At 43.6% G+C, this 26,126-nt stretch overlaps 1 protein-coding gene across 10 annotated transcripts in view; it reads right to left on the bottom strand.

Annotated features, from left to right (window-relative positions):
• The window catches only part of TBC1D1 (TBC1 domain family member 1), a 250,388-nt gene extending 228,448 nt beyond the window's left edge, over positions 1-21,940 (bottom strand). For 3 of the 10 annotated variants that reach the window (XM_055385747.2, XM_063705229.1, XM_055385749.2), the window contains exons 1-2: positions 11,509-11,782; positions 9,216-9,725 (exon numbers count right to left, since the gene is read on the bottom strand). In XM_055385747.2, coding sequence (XP_055241722.1) covers positions 9,216-9,632 — 417 coding nt within the window. In that variant the 5' untranslated portion in view covers positions 9,633-9,725; positions 11,509-11,782. Of the gene's footprint in view, positions 1-9,215; positions 9,726-11,203; positions 11,783-21,243 lie in introns of those variants that run through there. The other 7 variants (XM_055385752.2, XM_019025598.4, XM_055385755.2 and 4 more) reach the window with 7 other exon arrangements.
• Between the last annotated feature and the right edge of the window lie 4,186 nt (positions 21,941-26,126).

The raw sequence follows: 26,126 nt of genomic DNA, 5'->3' as shown, positions 1-26,126 counted from the left end.
GACCTTTATGGAAGAACTCTGAGCAAAATTCTATCATTAACAAATGAAAGGCAGCCAAAAAAAAAAAAAAAAAAAAAAAAGGAGGAGGGAAGAACCTATGGTCACTCTGTGATGAATATTCCTATTACTTCTGGAAATACTTTTTAGGAAGCTAGTCTAGTCCATGGCTAACGGGAAGAGACAGAATGCAAGCTACATACGTAGTTTAAAATTATCTAGTAGGCACATTTTATTTTTAAAAATTATATTTAAAATATTTTTTATTTTTAAATGCTGTGGGTGCATAGTAGGTGTATATATTTGTGTGGTACATGAGATATTTTGATACAGGCATACACGTGTAACAACAACATCAGGATAAATGGGGTATCCATCACCTCAAGCATCTATCTTTTGTGTTACAAACAATCCAATCACACTCTTTTGTTTTAAAATGTACAATTAATTATTATTGACTATAGTCACTCCGTTGTATCAAATACTAAATCTTATTTATTCTTCTAACTATTTTTTTTTGTACCATTAACCATCTCTCCTCACTCCCCAGCCCCGACTACCCTTCCCAGTCTCTGGTAACCATCATTCTACTCCCTATCTCCATGAGTTCAATTGTTTTAATTTTTAGCTCCCATAAATAAGTGAGAACATGCAAAGTTTATCTTTCTGTTAGTAAGCATATTTTTAAGAGGTAAAAATGAAATAAGTAAAATTAATTTTAGTCATGTAATTTATTTAACCCAATATACCCAAAATATTATTTCAACATGTAATCATTATAAAAAAACTATTGAGATTTTTACATATTTTTTCAAATGAAGTCTTTAAAATCCACTGTGTTTTTTATACTTACAGCATATCTCATTTCAGATTGGTCACATTTCAAGTGCTCAGTAGTTGCAAATGACTACTGATTACTGTATGGGATAGTAAAGGTCTAAGCTATAAATAAATCTCCCTAAGATGCAAGTCAACTTTAGGTGCAAGACACTTGTAAAGTCTATTCTTAGGGATGGATTTATTTTAAAAAATAATTATCAAACTCAAAGCCTTTGGTAAAAAATGCGAAGCTATATAAAGTCATATGTGTAAAACAATAAAAATACTTTAAAAAATTAAGCATCTATCACAAGGTGGATGCTTCTGGAGCCCACAGACTCATTTTTCAAAGTCAAAAATAAATTAGGTAATCAATCCGGTGTTAAGAACCCAAACCTTCCAACAAATACTTCGGAGTTCATGCAGTCCCGGACATTCTTTTTATAGATGAAAAAATTCCTGCCAGCCCTTGCACCCAGCAACCAACTTCTGTCTAGTGTGACAGACGGTCAAGTGCTGATTAGCTGACATGGATACACTGCACTGAGTCATAGCTGCTGCATGGGACCCCAAATGAAAATTTACATAATAAATCAGGCTGGGATTAAAGGTGCCCAGTGGAAATTTAATATAGGTAAGAAGTCCTCCAAAACATACCTAACAAGACCCCCTCAGAATCATTACCTGTGTAGCAAAAGAGACAAATGTTTGAAATTTAGAAATTATGACCAAATGTAGAAGGGGGAAGAGGTGAGAATATTTGAAAAATAATACTATGTTCTTCAAAATAATCACCCTCAGAAACAAAATGCTCTAGCTCTGTGTTGTAATCTTCGATCTTCACTCTAGCGAAGAAAGAAAGTAATGAGCCGGCAAATATAACAGCCAAGCAAGAGATGCAATTGAAGCCAGGCTCTATTGAAAATCCTGAAGTAATGGTGCATATATTAAGTGGCTAACTTAAAATTCCAAGCAGATGGTGAATTATTAAAACAAATTAGTAATGGGTAAAATACAAACTGATACAAAGCGACACTCAAAAATAAAGTTTCAAAAATTTTTTACATTTCAGTAATAAAACTCAGCCAAGGCAACAATGGCTTTTGATACGGGGGATGGACTCCCGCTAATCACAAGAAAACAGCTTCAGACTGCCTTCTTGTTTAATATGCGAGGTAATATGCAGCCCAGAGAGGCTGGGTGAGGAGGCACTAGGTCCCATGCCGTTACTGGGAAAGGCGATGTGCTTACAGGGCCTCATGCAAGAATACACTGGCTCCTTACAGGAAATTTCAAAAGGAAACATTTATTGGTTTAAAATCAAATCTACAAAGAGTCAAGTAGTCTTAAAAGTAGTGGTAAGGGAGCCCACACGATTCAGTCTCAGATACGTGTCACCTTCAAGAAATGCAGCTTCATTGCCAAGAATCATAGAAAAGAAAACCCGTTTTGTCAAAGGACATTAAAAGGAATCCAAATACATCTTCTCCAGCGACGTTTAATAAAGTCAATTTCTACATGTCTGTTTCCCACGCAGCTGCTCTGTTTCACTCTCCCCCTCTCCACCCAGGCCCCATGCTCCTGTATCGCACTGTTCCCCCTCAAACTTAGCCTTTCTCCCAGCAAGAAATAAGACTTCCTTTTTGGGAGAGGGAGGAACCAGGCTAGCAATTACCAGATTCTTTTAGCAGGGTGGAAAAGGGGAAGGCTGCGAGCATTTTCACATTAATGACATCTGTCCCGTCACAGTTGTTAAACACCCACGCCCTGTTCAGAGTGGACACCAAATCCAGAGGATCACAATCTTATTAGAGTCGGGAACAGTGCTTGAAGAGCCATGACATATTTCGAGTGCGATAAGAAATGCCAGTTAAAAAACATTTGGCGTGGCCAGGCACAAGTGTCTCATGTCTGTAATCCCAACATTTTGGGAGGTGGAAGCGGGTGGATCACTTGAGGTCAGGAGTTCGAGACAAGCCTGGCCAACATAGTGAAAACCCATCTCCACTAAAAATACAAAAATTAGCTGGGAGTGGTGGCGGCCGCCTGTAATCCCAGCTACTCAGGAGTCTGAAGCAGGAGAATCTCTTGAACCCGGTAGGCAGAGGTTGCAGTGAGCCAAGATTGCACGACTGCATTCCAGCCTGGGCGACAGAGAGAGACCCCCCAAAAAAGGCGCTTACACCAAAAATACTTCCATGTACACTGTCTCTGACTTACCCTGGGCCCGGCACACACTCTGCCCACTGCCCTCGACCACACACCAGCCTGCACTTCTCCACCTATTACCATCTCAAGAACCCCCGCCATTTCCCACTCAAAATCCCCTCTTTCCTTTGACTGATGTAAAACAGCACCATGTAATGTCAGAAGCCCCAGCCTAACACTTCTGCTACCTGCTCCTCAGTGCTGGAAAGTCCCTTTAAAGGAAGCAGAGCTTTTTCCTCCGTGGATAAAGAAAAGAATGAAAATGCAATTACTTTTATGAATGATCTAAAATGACAATCAGTATGAGGGGCAGATTGGATTTTCTTCTGAGTAGAGATTTTGTAGAAGAGACAAGGCTGAAGAACTGGAGAGAAGAACCCCGAGATGATTTTCTTAGACTTGAGAATGTTTCTAGGTCTGAGTCTGGGCAGACTCTTGATTTCTTTGGGAAGTGATGAGGTAAAGATCTAGTCAGGGTCACTCATGCAACCATCAGTTTCCAGAGTGGATACATCCATTTACTTACCATGTTTACTTACCATGGACTCAAAGGCAACACTACATTTTAACCCAGGACCTTATGCCACTGTGTTCACACATTCTGAGGGACGTTCATGGGTGTTAGGAGAAAATGTAACCTATGGTCTTCATATACTCAATTAAAATGATCCATCACAACAGAATGAACAGAGAATCAGCTATGAGAATCCAGTTATCTTCTATTAATGCAGACATTAAGGAGATTTGAAAAAAATGCAAAACTCTTATTACTAAATATGGTCTCATACATTTGGGGAAAATTAGTCTAAACAAGGTTAAACAACTTGTCTTGCTACAGGAATTTTCAGAACTTTTAATGCACTAACATACAGCTCAAGAGGAAAATAGAAAATACAGTGTTTCCCTAGGAGAGCAGTTCTCAGAGTGTGGTATGCATAACTCAGTGAACCAATATTTTCCAAATTGTTGATGCATGATGGTACAGAATCATAGCTGCTTAAAAGATTTATTAAAGTGCTAGACAGGCCGGGTGCAGTGGCTCATGCCTATAACCCCAGCACTTTGGGAGGCTGAGACAGGTGGATTACCTGAGGTCAGGAGTTTGAGACCAGCCTGACCAACATGGTGAAACCCCGTGTCTCCAAAAAATACAAAATTAGCCAGGGTGATGGCGCATGCCTGTAATCCCAGCTACTTGGGAGGCTGAGGCAGGAGAATCGCTTGAACCCGAGAGGCGGAGGTTACAGTGAGTCAAGATTTCACCATTGCACACCAGCCTGGGCAACAGATGAAACTCCGTCTCAAAGAAAAAAAAACTGCTAGATAGATCAATGGATTTTAATATAATAAAGTGCAAAAAATACTTTGATATAGTTTCAGATTTCATATTACAGCTAACCTTCTAAAAACTACCACTTGTCGAGTTGTAGCATTAAATAAAAAGATCCACAATTTTCTAAAAAGGCTATGGATATAGTGCTCCATTTTCCCACTATGTAGCAGTGTGAGGCCAAATTTTCTTCATATATTCAATTAAATAATCCATCACAACAGAATGAATAGAGAATCAGCTATGAGAATCCAGTTATCTTCTATTAATTCAGACATTAAGGAGATTTGAAAAAATGTAAAACTCTTATTACTAAATATTTTTTGGAAGACATAGTTATTCACAAAAACATGTTAACATGTAGATGTTTATTACTTTTGTTTTTTAACAAATTAATATCTTTACAATATCTGAGTTTTAATTTCTAATAGAGTACATATTAGTAGATATAACCCAAATAAACCGATGGTCTTTGGGATCCTTAACAACTTTGAGGAGTGAAAAGAAATCCTTAGAACAAAATGTTTGAGATGCTGCCTTACTGCATTTGATCATGGAAGCTTTTCCATGTGGAGCAGTTTAAGTATACAAAGGGTCTTCAAAAAGTTCATGAAAAATGCATATTATTTAAAAACTATGCATGGATTTCCATTTTTTGGCACCAAATAAACTTGTATTAACTTGTAGCATGTCTGAACAGGATCTGGGATGAGGCTCTAAGAAGGATAAGACATCAGTTTGAAAAGACCCCCTATCAGAGAAACATGAATCCTGCTAAAATCGAAGCAAGAAGAAACATCAAACTTATGGTGAAGTTTGGGTGGAAGAACAGTGAAATCACTGATGCTTCACAAAAAGTTTATAGGCACAATGTCCAAAGAAATCAGCAGTTTACAAATGTATAACTCATTTTAAGAAAGGATGAGGCCAGGTGTGGTGGCTCATGTTTATAATCCCAGCACTTTGGGAGGCCAAGGCAGGTGGATTACTTGAGGTCAGGAGTTCGAGACCAGCCTGGCCAACATGGTGAAACCCCGTCTCTACTAAAAATACAAAAATTAGCCAGGCATGATCATGTGTACCTGTAATCCCAGCTACTTGGTGGGCTGAGGCAGGAGAATCGCTTGAGCCCGGGAGGCAGAGGTTGCGGTGAGCCGAAATCGGGCCACTGCACTCCAGCCTGGGCAACAGGACAAGACTGTGTCTCAAGGGGGGGGGAAAAAAAAAAAAAGAAGGGATGAGACAATATTGAAGAGGAAGCCTGCAGCAGCAGACCATCCAGATAATTGTTTGAGGAAAATATTCATCTTGTTCATGCCCTCATTGAAGAGGACCAACTAGACAATATCATAGACATCTCTGCTGGTTCAGCTTACACAATCCTGGATGAAAAATTAACACTGAGCAAACGTTTTACTAGATGGGTGCCAAAACCATTGCTCCCAGATCAGCTGCAGACAAGAGCAGAGTTTCCAATGGAAATTTTAAACGGGTGGGATCAAGATCCTGAAGCATTTCTTCAAAGAATTGTAACAGGTGATGAAACATAGTTTTACTAGCACAATCCTAAAGATCAAGCCAAATTTAAGCAATGGCTACTGAGAGCAGAAGTGGTCCAGTCAAAGCGAAAGTGGACTGGTCAAGGGCAAATGGTTGCAATAGTTTTTTGGGATGCCCAAGGCATTTTGTTTGTTGACTTTCTGGAGGGCCAAAGAATGATAACATCTGTTTATTATGAGAGTGTTTTGAGAAAGTTAGCCAAAGCTTTAGCAGAAAATCGCCTGGGAAAGCTTCACCAGAGTCCTTCTCCACCATGACAATGTTCCTGCTCATTCCTCTCATCAAACAGGAGCAATGCAAGAGTTTCCATGGGAAATCATTAGGCATCCACCTTACAGGCCTAATTTGGCTCCTTCTGACGTCCTTTTGCTTCTCAATTTCAAAAAAACTTTAAAGAGCGCCAATTTTTCTCCAGTTAATAATGTATAAAAGACTGTATAAACATGGTTAAATTCCCAGGACCCTCAGTTCTTTAGAGACCGACTCAATGGCTGTTAACATTGCTTACAAAAGTGTCTTGAACTTGATAAAGTTTATCTTGAGAAATAAAGCTTATGTATATATGTGTTTTTTACTTTTTAATTCCATTTTTCCACAAAATGTTTTGAAGTTTCCTCATATTCTATGGAACATACAATAGAAAACAATCTCATGGCATGCTTATAAAATTGTTCCTTTACATGCCTCTTCTCCCAAGACATTACTCAGTGAATTAATTAGATGCTGGTCAAAGGGTTTCCTCGCAAACTGTAGTTTTGTGTTTATGATGCTGGCAGTAAATGCATATGTCTTCTCTGACAAATGCAGTTAGTGCTGACCTCATCTGTTTAGAAGAGGCCTTAACCTGGAGAATTATTTCACCCAGCAAATGTTATAAGTAGTCAAGAGAATGCTCCTACAGCAGATAATCCTTCGCTATGAGATACAGTGACATTGGTGTCCCAAGAACAGAAAATCTATCACGCTGTTAGCATCATGGCCAGTGTGATTTACTGTTCTGTTTCCAACAACAAAATCACTGATTGAGGTATATACCTACGCTACAAATTATTCTTTTATTAAATGAGCAGAGTAATGACAATTTGTGTTTGCAAAAATGGTATGCAAGCCAAAAATCACTTAAGAACTAATTCATATTTCAACCATGGGTTTTTAGCATATAGAGTAAGTCCAATTCTCTACTTGGGGAAAGACTGGAAGTCCCAATTACAGAATTTGGTTATAAATCTCTTTCTCTTGTCAGGCATCCGAATGACTGGCCAGAAGCCTGTTCTCAGATGGCCGTAAAAGATTTTGGGAAAGAGTCAAATGTGTAAAATGCTGAACAACGATTCTACGCACAAACTCTCCCCAAGGAAATTCAGTCCAAATACTATATAGAGCTGGACTGAGGTACAGGCTGTTCAGTCCTCTCATTTTCATTCTGGAATTTGTCCAAATAATAGGAGCCATTAAGTTATACATGTAGTTTTTAAAATGTTCCTCAAAGATGACCAGAATCTCATCTTTGAAAGCTGAAGGCACTCATCTAGGTATCATGTTTCTTTTCACCTAAGACGTGAAATGAAATTAGCATATAATCTGCCTCTAGTAAAATTTTCCTGAATGAAAATGTTTTTATGGCTATAAATGCTTACTAAGTTTCAGGTCCAGTGCTACCTCATTTAGTCTTTCCAGCAACTCTATTGGATAAATACTGTAATTATCCCCATTTAACAGATAAGAAAACAGACTCAATTGCCTGAGGCCACCCAGTTTATGGGTGCAGAAGTAGGATTAGAGCACAGGAAGTTAGTCCCTCTGAATCTCCAAGCCTGATGCTGCCGTGCCCACTTGAGATGCATGGACAATAACATGAAATGATTTACAATATGAGAGTTTGATTCTGTGAGTGAAATGGTGGTTTTGAGCTCCATATTAGCCTTTACTTCACAAAGCCTTCTCTACCCTTTGGGTGTGTGTTAGGCTCCCTTCTCAGTCCTTCCATTATGTCCTATACATAGATCACCTGGTCCTATTCCCCACTGATGCTCCTGCCTTCCTAAAAGCCTCTGCTAATATCATCTGCAACAGTACCTGCAACAGCAATTCTGAATGACTAGAAGAACCAACAAATGAACAAGCAAAAGGGCATCTACTTGATACCAAGAACATTAATTTCTAAATAAGGTTCTTACACCCTAGAGAGTATATAAAATAACCTAATGGAGTGCAGAGAGAAAACTTTAGCATTTCTATTCAGATTTTAACCTTGAAAATATGAGAAGCTTTCAAGGCTTCACTGACAGTTAACATGTGGATTGACACTCGCATCCTCGCCCTGTACATGTAGCAGACAGCTTGAGTCACATGTGACTTGGCTTGCTTGGCACCCAAAACAACAACAGCAAGACTCCACAGTCCATGGGGTTAGCTGTGGAGCCCTGAGCCCAACTGAGAAAGTTGCTATTTGCATTATATTTTCAATTTTATCTAAGCTAATCCTCATAAAATGGGCAAGCATCTTCAAATGAGTCCTGCCCAGAACTACAACGAATGCTAATAACAAAGCAAGCACAAATGAACGAGGAAAGAGCAGAGCTTTTACCATGTCTCATATTTTTTTTCAGCCATATCATGTGACAATAACAAGCTAATCAGATCTGACCTGAGGTTTGCGAAAGGAAAAAACACAAAGAACCCCTGATCGCATCAAAACTTAGATGCATATCCAGCGTTCTTATCAATGACCTTTGCCTAAGTGAACATTATGCCTTGGGAAACTGGCCAGTAGCATTTTTACACAGTTTACGAATGACTATATTTTTCTTAATAGGATTACAAATGTGGAGATTTAGAACTTTGCCACTCAAAGTGCAACCTGCAAAAGGGCAGCATCAGCATCTCTTGGCAGCTTGTTACATGCAGTCTTGGGGTCCACCCCAGACCTACTGAATCAAGATTCACATTTTAACAAGATCCCCAGGTGACTCACAAGCACTTTTCAGTTTGAGAGGCATGGCTTTAGAACACTCATCTGAAATAATGTACATCTTAACACTTCTGCTCTTAATTAGTAGTTTTAGACTGATTTCTCTTGAATTTTTGAACTCAAAAACTGATAATTTCTCGTATCTGTTTTCAAATGTGCTTCAAAACTATAAACTATCACCATAAACCAAAAATTCAGCTAAGTAATCAATTTATAACCGCAGCATTAATTCCTTATTCATTTCAGTATACTTAAAATAAATTTCCTGACCCCCATACCATAAAAACCAGCCAGCCACACCTTAGTCTTTTGGATCTCCATCTCACTTACTTTTGTTTGATCGTCGGCTTTGAACACATAGCAGATACTCTGCCGGTGGATGGCGTCTTCCTTAATCAGACAAGCAAAGTAACTTGGGTCATGACTGTTGTGAATCAGTTTGTGAACACGCTGAGGCTTGCACTCAAAGATGCTGGAATAGATCAGGGGATCCCACTGTTGACTTCTCCCTGGCTCAGGTTCACATCTCAGTCCAGAGGGTGAAACGCAAAGCCGGACTTGCTTGGTTACAGGTTCCTTTCTGGTGGACTGCCTGCTGAGTCTTCGCACCTCAGCCACAACCCAGGGCAGCATGGGCATGGTGGTCAGGGAATGCACAGGCAGGGAGCCCACCAGCTGCAGGCCAAAATCCACCGAGACCTCGTTAGGAAGCAGATGTTTCCTTGCTGTGAATGTTATTGGTTCCATCTTGGGAAGGGTCTCGGAACTCCGCAAAACAGTTACCACTGTTTTTCTGTTTTGGATCAAGCAATCTATTTTACACACTTCATATGCAGAAACCTGGGGGAGAAAACCAGAGGCATCAGAATTTAATGAAGTCATAGCAACAGCTACCTTCAAAGGGCTATTATTTCAGAAGAACTCAAAAGCCTGAAACCCAAATGTAATAAGAGGTTCAAATAAGCTTCTCTGCCTAGAAAGAACTTTCTCAAAATTGTATTCCATATAAAACCTGGTTATGGTATAACTGTCACACTCATTACAGGTAACAAAGAGCCCACTGGGAAACCGCTATGAAACATAAACCTCCTAAAGCCAACAAAGGTCCCCATGATAGAAGACGATACAGTGCTACTCTGAGAGCATTAAACCTCGTATTATTTAACATATATTTCAATAAATTTTTAAAAGATAGTCAAATTCAGTGTAAGTGACTCCCCCAAGAAATAACTCTTATGGGAAGAAATAGCTGCTATCCATCACTATAGTCTACTGAACCAGATCAGTTTTAAACAACTGATCTGGGACAAGTAATATCACTTAAGATATTACTTACATTTTAAAAGACTCGCCCAGGTAGTCTAGAGATTCTGAATCACAAATCCACCTTCCATTAACATGTATTCAGTGCCTATTATGTTGCAAACATTGTCTTAAACACTGTTTTATTCAGTTCATGTGCTATAAGCTATCACTCCAACACCTGGCTTCTTCTCATCAACAGATATCAATGTTAGGCCAGGTGCAGTGGCTCACACCTGTAATCCCAGCACTTTGAGAGGCCAAGATAGGTGGATCACCTGAGGTCAGGAGTTTGAGACCAGCCTGGCCAACATGGTGAAATCCCGTCTCTACTAAAAATACAAAAATTAGCCTGGTGTGGTGGTAGGTGCCTGTAATCCCAGCTACTCAGGAGGCTGAGGCAGGAGAATTGCTTGAACCCAGGAGGCAGAGGCTGCAGCGAGCCAAGATTGTGCCACTGCACTCCAGTCTAGAAAACAGAGTGAGACTCTTTCTGAAAACAACAACAACAACAACAACAACAACAACAACAACAACACGCTTCTACCAAACCCAAATCCAAACTCCCTCAACTACATTTCCCTCTCTATGTTCTTTCTTCCTTTTTTTCTTGAGACAGAGTCTCGCTCTGTTGCCCAGGCTGGAGTGCAGTGGCATGATCGTGGCTCACTGCGACCTCCACCCCCTGGGTTCAAGCAATTCTCCCGCCTCAGCCTTCCAAGTAGCTGGCATTACAGGCATGCACCACCACACCTGGCTAATTTTTGTATTTTTAGTAGAGACGGGGTTTCACCATGTTGGCCAGGCTGGTCTCGAACTCCTGGCCTCAAGTGATCCCCCCACCTTGGCCTCCCAAAGTGCTGGGATTATAGGCATGAGCCACAGTGCCCAGCCCTTTTCTGTTTTCAACAACCACGTTTGATGTATCCTAACGCCTTCTTGTCCTATTGGATGACAAAACCCTTTTGTTCAAAGCTGAGTTGTCTGTGGGATCTCAAGCCCTATTATTTACTCACGTGCTCCCTGGATCTTCAGTCTCTCCTGTATCCAGCCCCCTGCCCCTGCTCCACTCCCCTAGCATATGGACAAATGCTAAGGTGAAACTCCATGAAGGCAGGCGTTGCATCTGTCTGATTCACTGCTATCTCCCTCGTGTCTGCCATAGTGCCTGACTCAAAGTAGGGACTCAATAAGTATTTTAAAAGAATAACTAAGGTCTCTCCAATCGAAAAAAAAAAAAAAAGATATTTCCTTTGATTTCAAACTTCCCTTGGCCATGGCTCTTTCTCTTCCTTCCCTCCAAGGTAAGGTCTACACTTACTGTCTCCACTTCCTATTGACCATCCATCCCTGGTTTGTAAGGCCTGGTTTGCCCTAGGGATCCACTGAAATTCTGTTAAAGTTGCCGAGGTCCTCAAGGTTGTAAAATTTAAAGGAGGCTATTTAGCTCCTGACTGCCTTGTTTGCTCTGACGAATTTCTCAATCTTGGCCACACCTTCCTTATTTTATTTATTTATTTATTTATTTATTTTTTGAGACGGCGTCTCGCTCTCTCGCCCAGGCTGGAGTGCAGTGGCGCGATCTTGGCTCACTGCAAGCTCCGCCTCCCGGGTTCACGCCATTCTCCTGCGTCAGCCTCCGGAGTAGCTGGGACTACAGGCGCCTGCCACCGCGCCCAGCTAATTTTTTTGTATCTTTAGCAGAGACGGGGTTTCACCGTGTTAGCCAGGATGGTCTCCATCTCCTGACCTCGTGTTCCGCCCGCCTCGGCCTCCCAAAGTGCTGGGATTACAGGCTTGAGCCACCGCGCCCGGCCACACCTTCCTTCTTGAAACTCTTCTGGTTCTTATCTTACCTTTCTGGTTGTTTCTTTCCACATACTTCAAAGGCTTTTCTTCCTGTGTTTGACTTCATCCTCTCCCCTCATTTCACCTGCTGTTTTGGGCAATCTCACCTAATCTTTTGGTGTCAAGCACCACATTCTGATGATCCTGCTGCTGATGACAGCAGCTGACTTCTATTGAGTACCACGCACTTTGCCTATGTTGTCTCATTTAACCTTTGTAACATTTATCCGCTAGAGCCCACTATGATGAACTAGGAAACTGAAGCCCGGAGAGCTTCAGTCACTTATCACAGGAGATGGGGGGCAATTTGCACTTGACTCTAAATCCCATCCCCTTGACTGCTGCACAAGAATGCGTCTACCACATACACCCTAATGGTGCCCAAGTGTTCTGCTCCCACGGAAGCCTCCTTCCTGAGTTCCAGATCCATATAGGCCGTTAAATATTTCTATCTGGATAGCCTATAGGCTCCTAGGCCTGAATTTAGTTATTTTAAAGCTAACTCAGTCTCATCTCCCTCCTTCCCAGAATTTCTTTTCCCTCCTATGTGCTGTATCTAGGTGAATAGCATCACTACTCACTGAATGGCCAAGGGGTCATTCAGATTCTTTCTTCATCCTGTTACTACCTCTAACTGACTTCACCAACCACTCTTTCTTTTTTGTCCTAGAGAAAAGGTGCCCCATCCTTCAATCCACCCATCGCATATTTCCTGGAGTAACTTAATCAACACAAAATTTATCATGTCACACCCCTGCTAAAAATTCTCTAATAATTCCCCCCATACAATCTGAAGTCTTCTACCTGGCATATAAGGTCTCTCAGGAATCTGGCTGTGTCTATATCTCCTACTTTATATTCTCCCCTAAAATGCCCTCCTTGGTGCACCTTTTGGCTCTGAAGATAGAGAACTAGTTATGGTTCCCCGTTTCTCATGCCTCTGAGCCATGGTGCATACTGTTCCTCTCTCCTCAGAATATAATCCCTGCCACAAACTGCAAAGGGTCTGAGATTTTACCTTACTTGCAAACTAACACGTTAGCCTGCCACAAGTTAGCCTGCTGGTAGAAAACATGAGACTACTGGGTTGGAGACGAAGGACAATTTATTACTCAGGGCAGTCACAGTAGCCAGACAGTCAGCATTTCTGTTGGTTCCCTGACCCCCAATTCCCACAGATCAGGTGACATCTGTATCATGGTGGGTTACAGGAAAGGCAGCTGAGTTTAGGGAGCCGGAATATTTTATAGTGGGAAGTACAGGAAGCAAGCGTGTCTGCCCTTTGCTCCAGAGGAAGACTCTATTTCTATCTTCCATGACTGTTTGCTGTAGAAACATGATGGAAAAGGTAGTTTGGAACACAGGCACTCAATGCCCTGCTTACAAGGTGTGTAGAAACAAGAAGGACCCATGGAGAGTCATCTACCAACAGTCTCCATCCTTGTCTTCTATTTCCAACTAGTACTTAAGTCCTACCTCAAGCAACTACCACCTCTTTTTTCCAAGGTATTTTAGGGCATGTATCAGCAGGCTTTTCTGCACTTTCTACCCAATCACCATATTTAAGAGTTTGAATAGGTGTCCCTCAAGAAGACCGTAAGCTTCTTGAATTCTTAAGGTTTGGGGTTTCCAAAATCAGTATTCAAATTTTAAACCTTTTCTGAACAGGAACTGAAGTCTATTTTTTTTTACTCTATGTTTTTCTGTATAATATATATGCACAATGCTAAGAGCACATTTTTGTAATATAATTTGAACATAACTCATAGCTAATTTTTTGTTTCAAATGTTCAAGAAATAAAAAATAAAGCAATACTTTATTTACAGCTCAGGCATTTCATGAAAGTAAAGTCCCTGACTGTTCTTTAAAGCACAGCTTCTCCTAATAATGAAAACAGACTTGAAGTTCACATAATCCCATAAATAATGATCTCTCTCTCTCTCTCACAGGTGAAAATGACATTAAATGTCTGGATCGACTTCTACTCCTGTAACAGAATCTGTTTCATGTTCTAACTGTTGACAGCTGCTAATCCCAAAACATGTTTAAAGAAGTACTAGAATTATTACAAAGGATAAATCTGAGCTCTATCAATTATTTTAGATGAGGCAGTTATTAATATAGTGGCAACAAGCATAGCAGAATTACTTTCAATTTCCTTCTTAGAGTATAGATGTACACAGTACCAAAACTTCAGTCATTTAAATCAGTTGATAATAATCAGTCATCAAATGAGTCCTGCCATTTCATTGACAAAACATTTCAGTGCCTGAAGTTTTTTTCAACCAGCTGTAGCATGTTCTTAGCTTCTCTGTAAAAAGTAGATTAGACCTTAGCACTGTTCATAAACTATCAAATAATAAGTTCTACGTCCAACATGGCCATAATTATTTATAAGCAATTCAGATTCTGCTAATATAAGATTCAGGGTAACTTAGATCAGGTGAATATCTACATTACTTGTCAATAAAAACTTCCATAACAGAGATAAACTATGCAAATAATATTAGGGATTTGGTGCAAAAGTAACTGCAATTTTTGCCATTAAAAGGAATGGCAAAAACTGCAATTATTTCTGCACCAGTTTAATACTAACAAACCATTTGATTATTTTTTAAAGCCATCTCAATCCACGTTATTTGCACTCAACCTTTGACCATTCTTTAAACCCCAAATAGAACCTCCTATTCCAAGGAGAACTCTTATGTTTCATACCCTCAGCAAGAAATACTGTGATTCCAATAAGCTTCTAGTAATGTTCTTGTTAGTGGAGTTGTCTGTGTACACGCCCTATCCCTCTACAGCAAACCTGTGTATTCTGCACAACTCCCACCTAGCACAGTCTTTAAACATAGTAGCTACCCAAGACACAAAGATGTCCTTTATTAGAACAGTTTCAATAATCTTGTTAATGTGTCCTGCTATGCTACATATCTCTGGCAGCATACACTTAGAATCATAAACTTTTAAAGCTAACAAGCTCCTTTTAAGCCATTTAGAAATTTCCCTAATATTTGAAATGAGGCAACTAGATTCTGGAAAAGTTAAGTGGCTTGTCCAAATTTAGTGACAGAATTGGGACAATCCAAGTCCCTGACTCCCATCCAAGTGCTGCAGAGAACCCCAACTTCCTCATGAAAACACTTTCAAGTGTGAAGTTGAAAAAGCAAGTTACTCAGCTTCTCCAAATCTTGTTTGTTCTTATAAGAGAATGGAACAAGATCATCCCCAAGTTTTCTTCCATCTCTAAAATCTGGTGAATCTTATTTTCATAATGTATAATACCAAATGTCCCCAACATTGTGTGGGGATGGAAAGCTGCTCCCTTCTTCCCTTAAAGAACAAAAATGTGGGGGAGGTACATGAAGAAAGGATGGGAATTATTGATCAGGAAGTGAGAGAAGCAAGGGTAGGTATTAGTAAGCTGCTTATTGGGAACCCCCTTTGTTCCTAGCCCCCTCCACTCCTTCACAGCAAACTACAGAGAGCAGGATGGGGACTTTACAGTAACTAACAGTACAACAGCCTCTGCAGCTTCAGCCCTCACCTCCTCAGAATGCTGGTGGGAGTGGGTAGGGAGAGAAGAAAGGATGAATGGAGGGGTGCTAGTGGCCTCTAGCTCTAGGCCAGATTAGGAACCGGCCAATATTGATTAGCTGTTGGGGATCCCAGAATGGACAGGAAGTCCCCAGGCGGCTACTCATATTGCTCTGCGAATCAATGGTTTAATTTCTCTGTTCTTTAGGCCAGATGGAGTGAGCATGCACCTGAAAAGAATTATACTGCAACCTGAAGTACTCTAATCCCATGCAGTAGGCTCACTGGCTTGGCTACACTCTTCATCCACTTCCTCCACAGGATTCCACCCCAATGGGAACAGTGTGTTCCTCACCCAGGAATCCCACAGGGAGCAACAACCCTTGGAGTAGAGGCTGTTTCACCATTGCATGGAGCTCCTGAAACCAGTGGTTCTAAATGTTTTCATCATCAAGGATGCTTTAGTACTGGGGTGTGCCTCTCTAATTTGACATGTAAAGTAATGATGCTTTTGAATGACTTCTTTCTCATATAAATTATTATTATTATTTGAGACAGAATCTCACTCTGTCACCCAGGCTGTAGTGCAGTGGCGTGATCTCAGCTCACTGCATCCTCCGCCCCCTGGGTTCAAACAATTCTCCTGCCTCAGCCTCCCCAGTAGCTGGGATTACAGGTGTGCGCTACCACACCCGGCTGATTTTTGCATTTTTGGTAGAGATCGGATTTCGTCATGTTTTCCAGGCTGGTCTCCAACTCCTGACCTCAAGTGATCTGCCAGCCTCGGCCTCCCAAAGTGCTGGGATTACAGGCACGAGTCATATAAATTAGAGTCAACTCAAGGCTAGTCCTTTAGAATGGCACTGTCACTTCTTATACTCTTCATTGCACAGGAAAAAGGGTGGGAAATGGGCGAGTGTCCTAGCTGGCCCTCAGAGATTATGTATAACCCTCCTACCTGCAGTGTTCCTGTAAGTTATTCTGCTAAAAGTAAAAAGAATAGTTACCAACACATTATCATAGTGTCTTTATTAACTGATTTAACTTACAAAACGTTGGACAATAAAGGAATATTATCATTGAATAGTGGCACAGAAAAGTGAGGTCACCCGCCCAAGGCCATACTATAAGAAGTGGCAGAATCGGGATTTGAACCCAGGCCCTTTGGCTCCAGAGTTTGCTTGCTCTTAACCACTTTGCTAGAGCAATATCTGTTGACCACCTACCACTTCATGGACATTTTACATTCATGATCTTCTGTACATTCACAAAGCTGAGAAGTAGGTTTTGTCATGCTCATTTTACCAAAGGGTTCCCTCACTAATAAATTGTGAAGGCGGCATTTGAATCTATATCTGTCTTATCTACAAACTTCTGTTGTTTCTCATAGATGATATCCAAAGATCCCATAGATCTTTAGATGGGAATAACCCTCAAATATCTTTCTAGTGGATTAGCTGGGTTGGTCTATCTAAATTTTGCTTGGCCTCAGCAATCCAAACCTAACATCAAAATTATACTCTAAAAGTATAAAATAAATAAACATAATAATAGCAATAAATAATATTGAGTGCTCACTGTGTACCAGGCACTGTTCTAAGCACTTTGCATGTATAAATTCACTAATTCTGGCAACAAATCTATAGTGCTTACCTAATTCAGAGGTTTAGATTTGCCGATTATATAAAATGTGCTGATAAATACATGCATTGTCTTTTTAAGAGAAAAATAGCTGTTGCTCATCTCAAAGGAGACAGGCACACTCAAAATTAAATGCCTCTTTGTTGGTTCTAAAATGTATTTCCTACATTCTGCACAGCTTCATAAAAACCTACATATCAAGAGTTTTTCAGTTGGCCCAAATATGACAAATCTTTTTCTAAACATCTGAAATCTGAAAAGGGACACATTGCCCCTGCATCTAAGACCTCATCAAATGGAACTTTTGGCTTAGAAATGTCAAAAACCGGTCGGGTGCCATGGCTCACACCTGTAATCCCAGCACTTTGGGAGGCCAAGGCGGGTGGATCACAAGGTCGGTAGTTCAAGACCAGCCTGGCCAAGGTGGTGAAACCTCGCCTCTACTAAAAATACAAAAATTAGCCGGCCGTGGTAGAGCACGCCTGTAGTCCCAGCTACTTGGGAGGCTGAGGCAGGAGAATCACTTGAACCCAGGAGGCGGAGGTTGCAGTGAGCTGAGATCACGCGCCACTGCACTCCAGCCTGGGTGACACAGCAAGACTCCTTTCAAAAAAAAAAAATGTCAAAAACCTTGAAGATGAAAACCTTCATGACTTTCGTGAAGAATCTGGTCTAAAGATATTTTTTATTGGAATGTGGTGTTGGAAAGGAAGAAAAGTCAGTGAAGGAAATTGTAAGGTAACAGTTCTGACTGAAAACCTAAATCCTTCGTCATCACTACAGGGATACAAACCCCAACACTACTCTGCTGCTGAATGGACTCAGTGGCACGATCATGTTTCACTGCAACCTCCGCCTCCTGGCTTCAAGCGATTCTCCTGTCTCAGCCTCCCAAATAGCTGGGACTACAGGCACATGCCACCATGCCTGGCTAGTTTTTGTATATCTATATTTTTGTAGAGACAGGGTTTTGCCATGCTGGCCAGGCTGGTCTCGAACTCCTGACCTCAAGTGATCCACCCGCCTTGGACTCCCAAAGTGCTGGGATTACAGGCATGAGCCACCATGCCTGGCCATGGACTCAGTCATTTTAATAAGCAGATTTTACTTCTCAAGTTTAATGACCAGGAGATGAAAACTGCTGAGAAATATATAAAATATTGAAACTAACGTGGTCATTAAACTTGAGAAGGGCAGCACGGTAGTCCGGAAAAGGGCAAAACAAATGATCCTGAGGCACCCACACATATACAGGAAGTCCCCAAATGGGCCGTGATACATTTTCAGTCCTCTGAGAATCTGAAAAGAGCAGAAACTGGGGACCTACAGAGAAATGCTGTGGAGAGAGTAGGAAGGACTTCAGGGAGCTGCCATTCTGTCAGATCAAATTAAAAGCATGTTCAAAGACAGAATCCTCTTGAGCCCCTTGCTCTCCTCCCTACCATCTACTCTAGAAAGCTGGTGGCCAACAGAGCAGGCAGCTGTGGTGCCTGCTCCAGGCACCAAGACAACTGAAGATGCTGCTGTGAACACAGAAGAGGTAACAGCCATGCTCTTTGATTCAGGCTCCCCACTGCTTGCCAGTGGTACATCCTAGAAGATCCTAGAAGATCTGGACCACAAAAAAGCCACCCACCCACATCTGGCTCTGCATAGGGGTACATCTCATTGTCATTGCAGCCTTCCTGGTCAGAGCTGTCTTCTAGGGAAGTGGGGGACAGGGATTATCACCAGCTGGATAATGAGGAAGAAGGGGCAAGCTCTGTTGCTTCAGAGTTGCACGTTTCCTCCTAATACCCACTAGTGTTTTGACAAACTGTGCCTTATGGGACACCAGGTCAACACTGCATGACTGCCACCCAACCAGAAATGCTGTCGTGGTGAAAAGGGGAAGCCCCAGCACTCTCAGTGGGGTAGATAACAATAGACTATGACAAGGAGACGCATTTGTAAAATTTTCCTTTGAAAACGTAATGTAATAATTTATAACTACACTAGTGATTTTTTTTCCTGTTCTCCTGGTTTGCAAATGGCTGGACAAATCCACAGGAAAGAAATTATTTTAATTATCACCTGATGATTTTATTTCCTGCTTTGAACCACTTAGTCCCTTCCAGGTCTCCTTGCACTCAATAGTGTTTGAATGCTCTACTTGTGTTCACTTCAGAAAATGTCCCCTAAACTCTTTTTTTTTTTAAGAGATGGGATCTCACTTTGTCACCCAGGCTCCAGTGAGGTGGCACAGTCATAGCTCACTGCAGCCTCGAACTCCTGGGCTCAAGTGATCCTCCTGCCTCAGCCTCCCAAGTAGCTGGGACTACAGGTGGGTGCCACCACCCCTAGCTCATTGAAAAAAATTTTGTAAAGATGGGGTCTCACTATCTTTCTGAACTCTTGGGCTCAAACGATCCTCCTGCCTCAGCTTCCCAAAGCATGGGGATTACAGGTGTAAGACACTGCCCCGGCCTAAACACTTTATATGATACCTTTTAACTCACAGCTGTGGCTACGATCCAGTAGCACATGTTATGTCAACGGTTACTTATAGATAAATCTGGAGAGAAAGCGCTTGTTGGGGTCTTATTTTTCTATAACATGCTAGAAAAAAATAACAAGAAACAGGCAGACTGTGAGACTATGATAGCATCCAATTTCAAATAGTTGTAAAACACCTGTTTACAAAAGCAGTTAAACCTTTTCTATGCAAACTCTTTCATGCCATGTCCTTATTCCTTAAGACAGCTCCAAGGAAGGAGTTGATTATGACGCACACCTCTTTCCCCACCCAGAGAAGCCATCTCAACTCTAGAAAAAGGTGCCGAACTCACCTGTCCAGGTATTTCTAACCCACGGGAGTGACAGAACACGAAGAGTCAGAAATATAAAAAGTCGTTCTGCGAGGTGGATTCCCAGCCTCTGGGAGCAGCCCTCCTTTCATTCTTCCACCCCAATCCCTCCCACATGCAGCTGACTTCCAAAACACAACAAAAACCAGAGGTGGCCATTCTCCAACTCCTACCAATTCCAGCTCACATCTAGGGAAGAAATTTCTGCCCTCCTAAACAAGGGTTTTGGACCAGGGCCTCTGCATTCAGCTTAGGTCCAGTGCAAAAAGTTTAGGAGTTTGAACTTGTACAGATAGCTGAGTTTCTTGGGTGTGACCTATTTAAACCAGGTCATTTTTAAATGCTCTTTCAAAGTCTGATTTTATTAATAAATGAAATCATCCCATCATAAAGGAAACAATGAGAAATCTATGAAGGGAAAACATATCCATTAATATGGGGCACCCTGAAAATTAAACTGTTTGGTGGAAGGAACAACCATCACTTTCAATTTCTTTTTAAAGCAACTTCCAGAGAATAAGCTATGTTAAGTAAAATCAAAACAGGAAAAGCCACATCTAGGTGGATTTCAAACGAAATGATACCTCTCTGAAAAAAAAAAAAAAACAAAAACAAAACCTTAATGCCTGGTGAAGTTTGCGGGGGTCTCATAATCACAGAGCCATCAGGAAGCGGCTAGAAACAATGAAGCAGGGTTTCAAAATGACTGGTACAGGATGTACCCATAGAAAGAAATGTTGCGCGCACTGCTGGAGCTGCCAAAGTTACTACTGCAAAGTACCCTGAACTTTTAAAGCGTGGCTTGGGGTCACTCTGACCACACTCTTTCCAATCTGGTCGCCTTGCAAACACGCTGGGATAATTGGCGGGAGGGGGGAGGGGAGAGATGCGCGGACCAGTGAGCGGGCGGGGGTGGGGGGAGAAGCCGGCGGAGCTCTCGGGTCGCTAGCAACATTAAGGTTTCGCTTTCGTCCAAGGGCGGCGAGGGTGGGGGGGTAAGGGGGGCAACGAGATGGCAATGAACTTCCTCCCCCGAGAGACCCTGGCCTCGCGTCCGTGGGCGGCCAGATGCCTTCCCCTCCGCGGCCAGGCGGGGCAGGGTCGTGCTGCGGGAGGGGGCGGCCGCGATGCCCCGAGAGGAGCCGGCAGGGTGGCCAGGACGAAGCCCCAGGAAGCGCCTTACCTGTGCCGCGGCTCGCTCAGAGCCCGGGGCCGGGCCGGGACGCGCAGGTGCTTGGGGGCATCCTGGGGACGGCCTGGGCGGGCGGGGAGTCCATCGTACCCGACTGGCTGCGCTCTTCCCGCCGCGGGGGGACGGGGAGGGGGCTCCCCTCGGCTCGGCGCCCGCCTCTTCTCCACCCAGCTGAGGACACAGCGGGTCCCGCGGCGGCGGCAGCAACAGGCACCGGCGGACGGTGGCGGCACCAGGAGCAGCAGCCGAAGAGGAGGAGGAGGAGGAGGAGGAGGAGGAGGAAGAAGAAGAAGAGGAGGAGGAGGAGGAGGAGGTGTCTGCGCGCGGCTCTGGTTTCCTCCTCCCAGCCTGGGCGAGCGCGCTGGAGGCGAGGGGAAGACAGGAGCCGGGATCTCCCCACTCGGTCACCGGGGAGCTGGGAGGGGGACTCGGTGTCCTCTTCCTCCCCACTGCGCCGTGTGACTGTGCCCGGGCAGCACGGCCCGGACGGGCGAGTCACACGCGAGCAACAGCTGCTGCACTGCGGGTCCGCCGCGGCCTCCCTCCCCTCCTTGCCACCCCCCGCCCCCAAGCCCCCGGGCCATCCTCAGCCAGTGTCTGTGGGGGGAATAGGGGGGAAGTACTCGGGCCGCCGCCCCATCCAGACCCCTGCGCAGGATCTGGGCACAGCGTTTCCCTGGGGAGCCGAGGGCGCGGGGCCCCGCGCGTGATGCAGGCCCTCGTGGCGGGATGTGCAGTCGCACACCCTGTCCTTGGCGGCCTATTTATAGCAGGTGGCACTGCCCGCCGCTTGCTCGGCCTGAGTGGCTCTCAGCAGGTGGCACTGCCTGCCCGCTCTCCGCGCTCCCGAAGGCGCCTCGCCTCATCTGCACCCTCCTCTTCTCCCTCCGAAACAGACGTGGTGGAAACTGCACACAACATGGGGGGCGGGGGCCGGGGGCGACCAAGCCACCTGGCTCTCCCGCGCCTTACCCCTTCTCCCCGTCCTTGGAGGATGGCAAGAGGTGAACTGAGGCACGGATGCCCTATGGGGCGCTGGCATGCGAGGCAGGAAAATCAGGGACTCTGGGAAACAACGAAGGCGAAGTGCCCTCCCGGGATTAAACACCAGGCAACTCCATTTCTAACCAATTGCGGGAGTGACGCAGAGCCTGGATTAGGCGCTTTTTCCTGCCCCGCGAGCCCGGCACACGCGCAGGAACACACACCACACGCACACGCACACCCCGGTGTGCATGCCCCGATCAGGTCTGGGGACATTCCCAGCGGTGTTGTAGAGTGCAAGGAAAGACGCGGAGGAGATGTGAAAAGCGGGACAGAGCTCGCTCCCTAAGACTAGGGGATGGCAGTGTGCAAAAAACAGGCGAAGCTCCCAGATCCCTATCCCACCAGGCACAGAGGCGCAACGTCACTCGCAGGGTGGGGAGAGGGATCTGAGAAAAGTAAGAAGCATCACATCCTCTCCAGAGAAGAGTCCGCAGGGAGGGGAGAGCCGGGTGCTCGGAGGAGGCAGTTCCAGACCCCCAGGTGGCATCTTTCTGGATTTTTTTACTTAATGTAGCTGGGGGTGGACTTTAGGGAAGTGGCTGAGCGTTTGAGCTGTACGGTTGGACTTGAATCCAAATCCCAGCAGGTGTGGTTTAGGCAAGGTGCTGGACCTCTGGTCTTCATTGTCTTACCTGCTAAATGGGACCAATACACACCTTACAGGATCTTTGTGAGGACAAAGCAGGAAAGTGTAAGTAAAGTGGCCAGTGCAGTGACACAGACGTACATGGTCCTCAACTAAAAGCAGCAGCTATTATCAATATTACTGTGGCCCAGGAGGCAAATAGAGGGCCAGGTTTCCTCATCGTACCAAGAGCAGTGTCTTCCTTGAAGCCCACTGAGCTTCTTGTAGGCTTTTAGATTAGGGCTGTCTTATGGCATTCCCTGATTTCCCTGGATGCTTACATCCAGGGGAGGTATTTTTAAGTGGACCCAAGAGTTTTATTCACAGCTTGACTTAAAACTCTCACAATAGTGGTAGCTATTCTTTACGGAGGCGTTAGTCGATTTGGGGTATTGCGCTAGATACTGTCCTTATATATTGTTGCTAATTTGCTCAAAAACTCTGCAGGGCAAAGATTGTTAAATCCATTTGACTAAGGAGAAAAATAAGAGGTTAGTGCCTACAGGGTTAGTGGGTGCTGGAATCTCCAAGATCCAAAGCCCTTTATAATATACTTGCTCTCTGGCCACTGTGTAGCCCTGAGGTCATTCTTTGTCATTGAGTAGTTATTTGTGTGCGTAGCCTCAACTCTTTTTTAAGAAATATACAGTCATAAATACTGTAATGAGTAGAATGTTAACTGGGTTATGGAAATTATTCTTTAGGTTACAAGACCAGGTAAACCAGTTAAACCATATTGTTATCACTTGGGTCATATCCCAAATTATTTCATGTTTTTACCTTCGACTCTGTTGTAGAACTCTCTCTCCCTGTCTGCAGTGACCTGCTACACACATTTACCTCCAGAGTGCTAGGAGGTCAAGAAAGGTACACTAGCATTCATTTCATTGACACTCTAAACTGCTTTTTGTATGTAACCCACCAGAGGATGGTTGAAACTGTTACCTAACAACCCTGCTTGCCAGGCCCTGCTCCTGGGAAAAGGGGTCAGGCCAAGGGGAACAGAGATAATTTGCTGGGCTCTGCTTACAGAACATCCTGGCCAGAGCCCCCTCCCATCCTGCCACTCCACTACCTTTTCTTTCCCTCACTCGCTCACCTCCTCTACCCTCTCTTCACCCGTACCCCTAGTCCCAGAGTACAGGAAGGCTTAAGTACAGGTAGGCAGCCAGGCAGGGTGCCTAACCAGAATACAGATGTAGGAAGTGAATGGGTGGGGCCCAGATGCAGGCCCAGGCCTCATATCTCTCAAAGCATTGACATCCAGCAAGTTCCAGCTCAGAGATTTATAACTTAGTGGCAAATGACCATTTGCCTTGACCCTTACCTAAGTTAGGGAGAGGTCATGGCCTTGTGAGAAGCAGCAATTTCTGCATCACTTTTCCAGCTCCCAGGACAGCTAGCACCCTAAGAATGATGAGGAGGGATTTTACCATACTTTCAACTTCCGGGAAACAGAACTCCCTCTATAGTATGCAATAAGGATTGTTGAACTTCTTTTTTAAATCTATACAGCATTATCTTAGAAATTAGGGGACAGCTTGCTATCAACCTATTTGGCCTTAGGTTTTCTAGCAGTTGTAGAACAAATAGTAAAGGGGACTTTGAAGCAGATGGTGATACCTGGTATGGCAGGATGAAGACTGTCAAATGTGGGTGGGGAGATCCATACTGGCCCAGTGCAGAGTGCAGAAGTAAGAGCTCACCACTCAGCTCTTACCTGCAGGTGCCATTGCTCTAGGAGGGAAGTAGCTCCTTCCCCTTGATATGTGGCCATGTGACTCCCAGGAGAGCTGGTACACACCATGGTAGAAGCGTGGGCCAATGGGGCCTTGGTGATGGCAACAGAGAGCTCCCTCAAGGCCCAGGAAGGTGTTCTGTTGGTCCCTCTTTAAGTCACCGATAACAAAAGCAAGTAGAGAATAGGGCCAAATGCTCCAATGATTCTGCTTCAGCTTCTGATTCTTCTGATGGAGTATGACCCAGGAACACAAGGAGTGTGGAGCTCTTCACCACCATGGACATTTAGCTGACATCAGCTATGGACCCATTGGCTCAGCGAGTGAAAACCCTGATGCGAAGGCACCGACCATCATGGCTGCTGCACTTTTCCTGTCTGGACAACTTCCGCACCTCCAGCTCTTCCCAAAATCCTGCCATGGATCATTCTTTTAGGGCTTCTCCCATAGACTCTTTCCTAATTTAGCTATTTGCAGCATAATTAATTATTCATTGCCAAAAGCCAGGAACATTAATATCAGCTTTAAGATGGCTGCAGAGCTCTAGAAAATTGTGAACCATCGATGCTATTAAATCACATGAAAAGCTCAGAGGCTGAAAGAAAACAGAGGCCACTTTACTTTTAAAAAGTTAAGGGAACCATGGGAACCATATATACATCTAGAATTAAAATCTTTCGTTGATGTAGAAAGAAGACCTTTAACAAAATTAATCATCATTAAATCCATCAGTTAGGTATTTAAATGCTCATATTAGTTAGGAATCCAAACTATTGCTATTATATATTTTTACTTAAATTCAACATGTGCATAATAAGGTAGTGGGTCCATTTCCAAAAAATGGCATCAATAAAGGCAAAAAATAAGACTATACTGGCTAGAACCCTAGGATAGTAAGGTGGTTCACTTGGTACGCTTGTTCCCACTGATTGATAGTGACTTTCAGGAGCCCTGAGTGGACAAGGCTTGTAAGGCAAGTCCATGCTCAGTGGGAAAGGGTGCAAGATTGAGAAGCAGCACCTGCCTCAAGCATGGGAGGAGGCAGCATTGCAACACCAGTGCCGGGTAATTTGCCAACCCTGTCAATCCAAGGCATAACAGTTAGATCTAAAGAGTTTGTGAAGGCTGGGGTGGTGGCTTATCCTATAATCCCAGCACTTTGGGAGGTTGAGGTGGGCTGATCACTTGAGCCCAGGAGTTGGAGATGAGCTTAGGCAACATGACAAAACCTGTATAAAAAAATACAAAAAAAAAAAAAACTTAGCTGGGCGTGGTGTTGCACACCTGTAGTTCAAGCTACCCAGGAGGCTGAGGTGGGAGGATGGTTTGAGCCCTGGAGGTTGCGGCTGCAGCAAGCTGTGATGACACCACCACACTCCAATCTGGGTGTTGGAGTGAGAAACTGTCTCTAAATAACAATAATAATAACATAGAGTCTGTTAAGTTATGCCCAAATATCTTGT

The sequence above is a fragment of the Gorilla gorilla genome, chromosome 3, assembly GCF_029281585.2.
Source record: "Gorilla gorilla gorilla isolate KB3781 chromosome 3, NHGRI_mGorGor1-v2.1_pri, whole genome shotgun sequence".
In the NCBI taxonomy this organism is placed as follows: domain Eukaryota; kingdom Metazoa; phylum Chordata; class Mammalia; order Primates; family Hominidae; genus Gorilla; species Gorilla gorilla.
The sequence above is the reverse complement of the archived record's forward strand: the minus strand, read 5'-3'. Positions and strand labels throughout refer to the sequence as shown.